The following is an 11,897-nucleotide window of genomic DNA, read 5'->3' as shown; positions in this document are numbered from 1 at the left end:
AAATGATATTTTAATGATTTTAATCTTTGTATAACTGTTTTATTTGTAAGTGTCTTATTTGGTGCTGTGTGTTATATGTGGACCCCAGGAAGAGTAGCTGGTGTCAAAGACATCAGCTACTGGGGATCCAAATAAAATGAAATCAAAATCAAACACAGAAAACACACAAGCACACGGCTGAAGCTCAGCCAGTGCAAACATATCTCCTCATTTCTCTTTCATGTATTGCTAGGCTCAGTTAACCAGCACGACTACTAAAATGTTACCACAGGGCACGTAAAGCTTGACATTCACTCAGATTTTCCAGAATTCTCCATTACGTCTTGTGTGACATCAACACATTTGATGAGACAAAATAACTGCAGTGCAGAGGACATACAGGTTTAAGTGGAGTGGACTTGCTGATGACAAAGGCTCTGCATACTTGAACAATGACAAAGCTCTGAGTAATGTTATAAGGTAGGTGACCATGTAATTTTAAGTTGTTGAACTTGTTAAAAAATAAGTGAAACTCCCTAATAATCATAAGCTTCTCAGAACTGTGCCATTGTTTCTAAGTTTTTCTTTTTTTCTCAGCTTGGCTCAAGGATCTGTCACGCTAAGGAGATAATAACCAGTTGAGACTGGTCATGCAGGTCTTTACAATGCATGCAGGTCTTCTGCAGTCACCAGCATGTCTTTAGAGTAAATAATGTCATTGCACCTCAAAGGGGCAAGGAGGAGAGGCACTTTATTTTGGAGGATTTGTTTGAATAATCTATGCCTCCAGTGCCCACATGAAGTGCACTCTGACTGCACTCCACCCACAAATTTCTATTTCACCCTTATTTAAGTATGTATCTGAGACAATAATGTACTTACAGTTATCTTACTTTTATTTTAAAGCTTTTAATACCTCTTCACACAGTTAAGGGGGAGACGTTTTCATGTTCTATATCTCCTCCTGCTGTTTGCACCTCTGCTGCTACAGCTCTTTCTTGGCCTACAATAGTTCCACTTCACTTGTGCATGTTTCTGGTTCATTTGATTTAGATAAGTAACAAGATAACAAGATAATAAAAGCAACAAGCAGCATTGAATTGATTGTGTCTTTGCCCACTGACTCATTGTTTACTGTTACATGTTAGCAAAAATAAATTGTGTGCTTGGTTACTGCTTTTAATGATGGGTGCTCCTGGGAGGACATCTTACAGAATGATGAGTGCATGGGTGAAGCCCATTGACTCATTGACACTATTACATATTAGGAATAATAAATACGCATGTCCCAATGCCTGCGGCGTGGGAGAGTGGTCACTGCTTAATGCTGGGTGCTACTGGGAGGAAGACGTTTTGATGCTCAATTTTGTCAAAACGGTTGGTGCTTCGCCCAATCATTGCGAAACTAAAAAGGCCCTACGCCCTGTTAGGGCTAGTATTATGTAAATTAGACAAGAACCAGGATATAATTATCAAATTGTCCATCTAGGGTAAACAAGACATGATTCAGCTCTCTCTCTCACACTCACAACAGTAGTTTAACCTGTCACGTGCTTTTCATAACAATTCACGGAAAGAGAGAAACAAAGAGGGTTCATAACTGTAGATTCATTGAGACCTGATTCTTTGAATTACAAAACATATTATTACATACATAATAATGCGCCTGTGTGCCAACAAAGTGCTAATGAAATGTCTCTCAAAGCCTGTACACAAAGAGGATGGTCAATATTTAATCCCAGGGTTTGGTTAGTTAACTCATGACCAATTATGTAACAAATGGCTCAATTACAACTGAGAGCACTGAAGCGCACCTATTTCAGTTGGTAATTATCTGTCATTAAATAAAACTATATAATATCCACTTCCCATGGTACCAAGCCACATCACACTAATAGGTTCAACGTTAACCACGGCTTACAACGGGTGAGTGATTCTTTACACTATGTTCCTTTAAAGGTGCAAAAGTTACTTTTCTGGTGGAGGGTCTGTCATCTGCTTTTGTCCATGGAGATGTTATTTGCCTGTAGGGTTGTCAAAAGTATTGAAAATCAGATACTAATTCATACTAAAACTAGTAAAGAAACTAGATACAGAAATGAAGTTGTGTATCTAGTTCAGAACCTTTCTTGAATGTATTTAGAATGATCTTGAGCTGTATCAGATAAAGTAGAAAAGCACATACAGTATACGCCCATGGACCTGGACAAATGAGGGATTACACAGATATAACACCTCTTGCTAATATAAAAGAAAGTACTATGACTTTATGTTGAAAAGCACATTCTTAAATCTCAGTCTAAATAAACTGTGTTTTTAATGATTGTTGTGTTGGAAATGGGATTGAGTATCAAGTCTATTCCTCACTATCCAAATCAAGTTTGAGATGTTTCTCTTATGACAACACTATTTGCCATAATATGAAATGCATGTTGCTACATGGAGACAAGCAGCTGTTAGATGGATCAGATATTTCTCCTCCACTGGAATTATTTTGCCACCTTCTACTAATGTTTTCATTAGTGTACACTTCAGACCTTTAAGAGTTTGGGGTCTATTGTTTCAAGTCAGCCCCAGGACCCCGAAACCCTCCCTTTTTGGACCAAGCCTCAGATGGAATTTTGTGATTGAGTCGAAAGTGGTGCTGTAATCATAGAGTGGGACACAGAATGATACTGACACGATGAGGAGTATGTATTGTTGTTTTCAATTATTGACCATTTATTGAAAATAATCTGTAAAAATGTCATTCTCAAAGACAAATCCTCTTCACAAACAGTTAGAATTCGGTTAGTTAGGGTGTCACACTGTGGCGTTACTGTCTCATTTGTAAATAGAAAATAGAAACCCCAGTTTATTAGCTTCAGATTAAGCCCAAGATGAACTCTGTGTCTCCAACGGTTCACCTGCTATAACAGAAATAACATTCTATACCCCCAGATGCACAGAATGCATACAGTGATTCTGTGGGAAAGTTACCCATTTCAGGATAAAAATTCAACTTAACCTTTTGATTTGTTTGGATTGGTTTGGATTTGTTTCAAACCTGGCCTCAAACCTTGATGTTAACATACAAGATATTATTGTTTTATATATATATATGTGTGTGTATGTATATATATATATATATATATATATATATATATATATATATATATATATATATATATATATATATATATATATATATACACATATATATATATATATATATATATATATATATAGTTTTTTTTATCTTATTTATAATATTTGAGATTTATGGTCTTTAAATGAGGGGCATAACAACATCCATTAGCTGTAGACTTTGGACGATTTGTTGCATACTACTACATTTTATTCCAACCTTTTTCTACCTTTTCTACAGTTTTTTTGTTTTTTTGTTTGTTTGTGTTTTTGCCTATATGCCATAAAGCAGTACAATATGGTCAGTGTAAGATGAATTTAAAGCAACATCAGTATGAATGCTCAGTAGCAGTTACAGTTCAAACGCTCATTCCTTCTTTATTGAGACATAATCTTGTACTACCTAGTGAAATGTGCACTTGTATATTATATTTGTATATTTCTTTCATCTTGTGAGGTCTTGTCAAAGGGGTAACAGAGTGGGTGATAAGGTTGTGTACAACTCTTCTCATTATAGAGACAGGCAATGGAATCTGTAAACAGCATCCTAATTATTTAATGTCAAAATACACTGAACATGTCTGAGATGAACAATGATTATGGGGCCTGTTAGAGTCATATTTCACATGATATCACATGGATAACTCTATGTCCTGTCAATCATCATATCACTGTTGTGATATGATGTCTTTCTGTGACCTCTTGTATACAGCTGAGATTTTATATTTCATTACTTATCTTTCTATTTTATTTTGACTTGTACATTTACATTTATATAATTATGTCTTATCTGACACATGTCCCTTGCTCTTTTTTGCTACTTAATTAGAACTTATTATTACCATTTATATTTTCGCTCTTTGTTATTATATTATATTGTGATGTGTGAGCTGCTGTGTCCTTGTGGATAAATAAAGCTTGTCAGAGTCTAAGTCTAAGACTCCATGCATACACATACTGTGTGACAGGATTATGCAGTTAGGTACACATTATTCTGAAGTGTGACCTTTTTAAGTTTTGAAAGAGCATACATTTTACTGGCTGAAAACATCTAAAATACTCCTGTAGCGAGACAATGCTCATTTGGGTCTTATTTTAGCTTCTTTAGCTTTTTTATTCAAAGGACAAAATTATTTCAAAATAACTGATTCAACAGGAACAGATAGAATAATATGTGATAGGATAAGGTCCCTAGAATGATCTCTTTCTTTCTTTCTTTTTTTTTTTTTTTTGGCATATAAAATATTAAATGCTTAAACCCTTATAAAAAACTCTCAAGAAAGCAATTTAATTATTATCAACCTCAAGTCAGAATAATGTGTACCTATCACGGGTTTATAGTCGATTTCATCAAGTGATTACCCCTGTATATCAGACAACAGGACCACGCCACAGCAATGGCAAATGATTAAGCTATTTATTAGTCAAAAGAGTGGAGCTTATTCCATAAGCCTGTATAAAAAGGGCTTCAGGGTAATTCGAGGTGTGGCAGAGGTGAGTTGTGGTTCACTGGAGCAGTGGGAGGATGAGACATAATCCTACTCCTATGTCTCAATTAATCATATTTCATTAAGTAATACAAGATTGTCTCAATAAATAATAAGTGCTTGACCTGTAATAGAATTAGGCTACTGAAAATGTGATGGTATCATTTCAAATTTGTCACTATAGAGCTTTTGGATAGGAGTCCAAACACCACAAAAAAAACAAAAAAAAAAGAATCACAGTCGTAAAGATCTTAAATTCATGTTAAACTGACAGCATCTTACAGATTTATGGCATATAATGGAAAAAAAAAGACTTGACATTGTATAAAAAAGTACAAAATGTTGGAATAAAATATAGTAATCTGCCACAAAAGGTTTATGGCTCAGGGAAGTTGATATTTTCTGCTAGATTTGATTTTGGCCATGAACCACAAACCATTTTAAAAGATACAAAACTAAAATTGAAGATTGATATTATTTTGTATATAAACATCAACTGTGCCAGGTTTGAATCAAATCCATACAGGTTTGAATTTATATCTAGAAATCAGTAACTTTCCCATGGAATGGCCCCATATGTATTGTATGACTATATGATTGAGAATTCTATATTAAAACAAAAAGATGTTCATTTTGTCTCCTTATGTCCTTTAACTTCTAAGTAAAGTGTATTTACCTTGTTGACATGTTTCAGCTGCTGGTTGTGAGCCGTTTTCAGACCTGTCCCCGGTGTCGGTAGTGACGTGTCGTATGTCAGCTGTTACGTCCGAAGCAACCTGCCAGGTCCATCAGGCTGACCACACCTAAAGGAAGTAACAACAGCTGATATACGGCACATCACCACCAACACCAGGGACAGTTCTGAAGATGGCTCGCAGCTAGCAGCCAAAACATGTCAACAAGGTAAATGTATTTACTGTATTGTCTTTAAAAGGAACTTTAAAAAGAACCCAAGAAGTTAGAGAATTCTTTATGTCGGTTTGAGGCTATAGAATGTTGATTCTGTTATATCAGATGAACCGTTGGAGACACAGAGCTCATTTTGGGCTTAATTTGAAACTAATGAATTAGGGAAATGTTCTATTTACATATGAAACAAATAATCACATACCATGGTGTCACAATGAAACTATGGAGGAGAGGATTTTTCCATCTTTTGATGATTTTGACACAATGAGCAGTTTTTGATTAGATAGATTAGTAGATTAGATTAATAGATTTTGAGCTCAGTTTTTAACATCATATCATAGGATTATAGACAACCAAGAAGTGCAGCATGTGCAGTTCAAGGGACAAAAGTATGGTGGATTGTGTGAAATGAGCTGAACACCAAATGTGGCAGCAAATGTAGCAGAAGACATTCCAAAGAAAATACTTCAAGGGAATGGTCAGTTTCATTGCCAACCAAAACAACAAAGCAGAATAAAAGGCAGAGTGCTTTCCTGTTGTGCCTCCAGAGTTCACCTGGTTCCTAGTTGTGATGCTCGGGCTTCAAGACACAGAAGGACACTTTTGTCAGTCCTCCTCTTATGCTCCACTGTGTAAATGTTGCTGCAGCTTAACTTGATTTTCCCTTTAGATCAATAAAGTATCTATTAATTAATCTAAATGGTCTAATAGGTGGAAACAATGCTACTTACACCTGTATAATGCTATATTGTTATATTCTAGTATTCTTTGGCCCAACTTTCACTATACTTTCATGCTGTATGTGACCACTTCTTACTCACTCACAAAATTCCAACTGAGCCTTGGTCCAAAAAGGAGGTTTTGGGGCTCCTGGGACCAAACAGGGCCTATTTGAAACATAAATAAATAAATAAATAAATAATCTGAACTCGTAACGGGCTGAAGCACAAAGTACATTTGGTTTTAATAATGTGTGTTTTGATTTACAGGTTAAGCCAGCATTTTCAACTCTACTGTAGAAGTTAGAACAATGACATACTGGGTAACGCGTCATCTTTACTATAATATTCTATGAATAGCATGTCTAAACAATAATCCTAATCTTTTGTGTTCATTTATTCAACAGATTACACTTGTTTTTATAGCATTCCTACTTATAGGTAAGTTGTTTTGAAAATCAGGTATGCATTTGCTTTAACTGAACTTTGTATTATTCCAATGATGCAATGTTTACAAGTCGCACTTATTAATTGCTGTCAAGAAACTTTGTCACTAGATGCGTTTCCCTCACCTTGTTTTGAAGGCACATTTTGAAGATTTGCATAAGTAAACGGAGGTGGAAATGCACAGATACTGCACAAATATCACATTTAGGACCCATAGATCGCTGTTTGTTTGCTTGCTAACAAACTGTAGTGAATATATTTTTTAAAAACATGTCACTGTTGGACTACATATCTGCACGGGACCGGAGTGGGCACAAGTGAAGAACAAAGTTAAATAATCCCATTATGCTGGTTCTTTTGCAGAGGAGCATAGATAAACAAACTTTGTTACGGGTCGTTCTTTTTCAACATACTTTGTCAAAGATTGAGACAAAAACAGCTTTGTAGGATTAGTGATGTCATGTCAGAGAAGAACCAGGTAACCTACACTCACTTATGCGCTCGTATGATAGAAAAGGAGATAAAGGGTCGCATTTGTTATGTGCTTTTCTGATGCAAATTTTGGAAATATACACATTTTATATGGATGGAAATGCATTTACTGAAAATACATTATACTATATTTAAAGCCCCAGTGTGTAACTTTCTGGTTATTCCATGGAAATAGAAAGTTAAAACCAAACTTTAGAACATTCTCAATGAAGATTGATACATTTTAAGCCACACACCATAATATTTTACCAAAGAAATGTTTACATGGAACAAGCAGAGAGAAGTCCTCTATCAGGCCAAATATGAATCAGGTTTGTGGAGATGCAAGGCCACTCAGAGTAAGGAAACATGTTTTCCAGTGAGATAAATACAACTATAATGAAAAAAAATGCTTTTATTTGCTTTTATTTAGTCTATTTTTTTATTTTTATTTTTTTTTGCAAATAAGTTACATACTGGGGCTTTAACATAGCCTACATAATGTTCCACAAAAGGTTCAGATTCATGTCAAATGATTTAACTGACTCCACTGTATCTCTAACAGGGGGCAGTAAATGCAAACCAATCCAGACTGACCGGAAAAACAATGTTAAAGAAGGACAAAACAGCATTAATGGAAACCAAGGAACCACCACCGACGACAACAACAAAGACAACAACCTAAAAACAAATTATAGTCAAGATGACAACCACATAGCCTACAGTTACGACCATGTGAACGGCAACCAAGAAAACAATGGAAACAGTGGAATAGTGGATAGCGAGGAGAACAGTGGTTCAAAGGAGTACAGCAAGGAAGATAACAACAACGAAAAGGATAAGGACAGTGGTTCAAAGGAGACCAGCAAGGAAGATAACAACATCGAAAAGTTTAAGGACACTGGTTCAAAGGAGACCAGCAAGGAAGATAATAACATCGAAAAGGATAAGGACACTGGTTCAAAGGAGTACAGCAAGGAAGATAACAACAACGAAAAGGATAAGGACAGTGGTTCAAAGGAGACCAGCAAGGAAGATAACAACATCGAAAAGTTTAAGTACACTGGTTCAAAGGAGACCAGCAAGGAAAATAACAACAACGAAAAGGATAAGGACACTGGTTCAATGGAGACCAGCAAGGAGGGTAACAACAACGAAAACTTTAAGGACACTGGTTCAAAGGAGACAAGCAAGGAAGGTAACAACAAAGAAAAGGATAAGGACAGTGGCTCAAAGGAAACCAGCAAGGAAGATAAAAACAAAGAAAAGGAGAACAGCAAGGAAGATAACAACACCGACAAGGATAAGGACAGTGGTTCAAAGGAGAACAGCAAGGAAGATAACAACACCAAAAAGGATAAGGACAGTGGTTCAAAGGAAACCAGCAAGGAAGATAACAACACTGACAAGGATAAGGACAGTGGCTCAAAGGAGAACAGCAAGGAAGATAAAAACAAAGAAAAGGAGAAGAGCAAGGAAGATAACAACACCGACAAGGATAAGTACAGTGGTTCAAAGGAAACCAGCAAGGAAGGTAACAACAACGAAAAGGATAAGGATAGTGGTTCAAAAGAGACCAGCAAGGAAGATAAAAACAAAGAAAAGGAGAATAGCAAGGAAGATAACAACACTGACAAGGATAAGGACACCGGTTCAAAGGAGAACAGCAAGGAAGATAAAAACAAAGAAAAGGAGAAGAGCAAGGAAGATAACAACAGCGAAAAGGAAAAGGACAGTGGTTCAAAGGAAACCAGCAAGGAAGATAAAAACAAAGAAAAGGAGAAGAGCAAGGAAGATAACAACAGCGAAAAGGAAAAGGACAGTGGTTCAAAGGAGACCAGCAAGGAAGATAAAAACAAAGAAAAGGATAAGGACAGTGGCTCAAAGGAGAACAGCAAGGGAGATAAAAACAAAGAAAAGGATAAGGACAGTGGTTCAAAAGAGAACAGCAAGGGAGATAAAAACAAAGAAAAAGATAAGGACAGCGGCTCAAAGGAGAACAGCAAGGAAGGTAACAACAACGAAAAGGATAAGGACAGTGGTTCAAAGGTGAACAGCAAGGGAGATAAAAAAGAAAAGGATAAGGACAGTGGCTCAAAGGAGAACAGCAAGGGAGATAAAAACAAAGAAAAAGATAAGGACAGCGGCTCAAAGGAGAACAGCAAGCAAGGTAACAACAACGAAAAGGATAAGGACAGTGGTTCAAAGGTGAACAGCAAGGAAGATAAAAACAAAGAAAAGGAGAACAGCAAGGAAGATAAAAACAAAGAAAAGGAGAACAGCAAGGAAGATAAAAACAAAGAAAAGGAGAACAGCAAGGAAGATAACAACACCGACAAGGATAAAGACAGCGGTTCAAAGGAGACCAGCAAGGAAGGTAACAACAAAGAAAAGGATAAGGACAATGGTTCAAAGGAGACCAGCAAGGAAGATAACAACACTGACAAGGATAAGGACAGCGGTTCAAAGGAGAACAGCAAGGAAGATAAAAACAAAGAAAAGGATAAGGACAGTGGTTCAAAGGAGACCAGCAAGGAAGATAACAACACCAAAAAGGATAAGGACAGCGGTTCAAAGGAGAACAGCAAGGGAGATAAAAACAAAGAAAAGGATAAAGACAGCAGCTCAAAGGTGAACAGCAAGGAAGATAAAAACAAAGAAAAGGAGAACAGCAAGGAAGATAACAACACCGACAAGGATAAAGACAGCGGTTCAAAGGAGACCAGCAAGGAAGGTAACAACAAAGAAAAGGATAAGGACAGTGGTTCAAAGGGGACCAGCAAGGAAGATAACAACACCAAAAAGGATAAGGACAGCGGTTCAAAGGAGACCAGCAAGGAAGATAACAACACCAAAAAGGATAAGGACAGCGGTTCAAAGAAGAACAGCAAGGAAGATAACAACACCAAAAAGGATAAGGACAGTGGTTCAAAGGAGACCAGCAAGGAAGATAAAAACAAAGAAAAGGATAAGGACAGTGGTTCAAAGGAGACCAGCAAGGAAGATAACAACAAAGAAAAGGATAAGGACAGTGGTTCAACTGAGACCAATGAGACCATTGAGGAGGATGACAACACCGAAGAGGGCGAGAACAGTGGCTCAAAGATGACGAGCGGAGAGGGCGAGAACAGTGGCTCAAAAATGACGAGCGGGGAAGATGACCACACTGGAGAGGGCGAGAACAGTGGCTCAAAAATGACGAGCGGGGAGGGCGAGAACAGTGGCTCAAAAATGACGAGCGGGGAAGATGACCACACTGGAGAGGGCGAGAACAGTGGCTCAACGATGACGAGTGGCGAAGGCGGCAAAAGCGGAGAGGGTGAGGGCGAGAACAGTGGCTCAAAAATGACTAGCGGGGAAGACGACCACACCGGAGAGGGCGAGAACAGTGGCTCAACGACGACGAGCGGCGAAGGCGGCAAAAGCGGAGAGGGTGAGGGCGAGAACAGTGGCTCAAAGATGACGAGCGGGGAGGGCGAGAACAGTGGCTCAAAAATGATGAGCGGAGAGGGCGAGAACAGTGGCTCAAAAATGTCGAGCGGAGAGGGCGAGAACAGTGGCTCAACGACAACGAGCGGCGAAGGCGGCAAAAGCGGAGAGGGGTGAGGGCGAGAACAGTAGCTCAACAATGACGAGCGGAGAGGGCGAGAACAGTAGCTCAACAATGACGAGCGGAGAGGGCGAGAACAGTGGCTCAAAAATGACGAGTGGGGAGGACGACCACACCGGAGAGGGCGAGAACAGTGGCTCAACAATGACGAGCGGAGAGGGCGAGAACAGTGGCTCAAAAATGACGAGTGGGGAGGGCGAGAACAGTGGCTCAAAAATGACGAGTGGGGAGGGCGAGAACAGTGGCTCGAAAATGACGAGCGGGGAAGACGACCACACTGGAGAGGGCGAGAACAGTGGCTCAACGATGACGAGCGGCGAAGGCGGCAAAAGCGTAGAGGGTGAGGGCGAGAACAGTGGCTCAACGATGACGAGTGGAGAGGACGACCACACCGGGGAGGGTGAGAACAGTGGCTCAAAAATGACGAGCGGAGAGGGTGAGAACAGTGGCTCAACGACGACGAGCGGGGAGGGCGAGAACAGTGGCTCAAAAATGACGAGCGGAGAGGGCGAGAACAGTGGCTCGAAAATGACGAGTGGCGAAGGCGGCAAAAGCGGAGAGGGTGAGGGCGAGAACAGTGGCTCAAAAATGACGAGCGGAGAGGGCGAGAACAGTGGCTCAAAGATGACGAGCGGGGAGGGCGAGAACAGTGGCTCAAAAATGACGAGCGGGGAGGGCGAGAACAGTGGCTCAAAGATGACGAGCGGAGAGGGCGAGAACAGTGGCTCAAAAATGACGAGCGGGGAAGATGACCACACTGGAGAGGGCGAGAACAGTGGCTCAACGATGACGAGTGGCGAAGGCGGCAAAAGCGGAGAGGGTGAGGGCGAGAACAGTGGCTCAAAAATGACTAGCGGGGAAGACGACCACACCGGAGAGGGCGAGAACAGTGGCTCAACGACGACGAGCGGCGAAGGCGGCAAAAGCGGAGAGGGTGAGGGCGAGAACAGTGGCTCAAAGATGACGAGCGGGGAGGGCGAGAACAGTGGCTCAAAAATGATGAGCGGAGAGGGCGAGAACAGTGGCTCAAAAATGTCGAGCGGAGAGGGCGAGAACAGTGGCTCAACGACAACGAGCGGCGAAGGCGGCAAAAGCGGAGAGGGTGAGGGCGAGAACAGTAGCTCAACAATGACGAGCGGAGAGGGCGAG

The 11,897-nt window shown here is 39.7% G+C and overlaps 1 protein-coding gene across 1 annotated transcript; it reads left to right on the top strand.

Annotated features, from left to right (window-relative positions):
- The first annotated feature begins 1,863 nt into the window (after nucleotides 1-1,863).
- Nucleotides 1,864-10,744, top strand: LOC129407241 (serine-aspartate repeat-containing protein F-like). Its single transcript, XM_055147833.1, has 4 exons — nucleotides 1,864-1,905; nucleotides 6,491-6,543; nucleotides 6,628-6,661; nucleotides 7,704-10,744. Exons 2-4 carry the CDS (start codon nucleotides 6,532-6,534, stop codon nucleotides 10,742-10,744), a joined length of 3,087 nt encoding a protein of 1,028 aa, XP_055003808.1. The 5' UTR covers nucleotides 1,864-1,905; nucleotides 6,491-6,531.
- The last annotated feature ends 1,153 nt before the right edge of the window (nucleotides 10,745-11,897 follow it).

The sequence above is a fragment of the Boleophthalmus pectinirostris genome, unplaced genomic scaffold (assembly GCF_026225935.1).
Source record: "Boleophthalmus pectinirostris isolate CB_2022bp ecotype Guang Dong unplaced genomic scaffold, ASM2622593v1 HiC_scaffold_9, whole genome shotgun sequence".
Lineage (NCBI taxonomy): Eukaryota > Metazoa > Chordata > Actinopteri > Gobiiformes > Gobiidae > Boleophthalmus > Boleophthalmus pectinirostris.
This window is presented reverse-complemented; position numbering and strand designations above follow the sequence as displayed.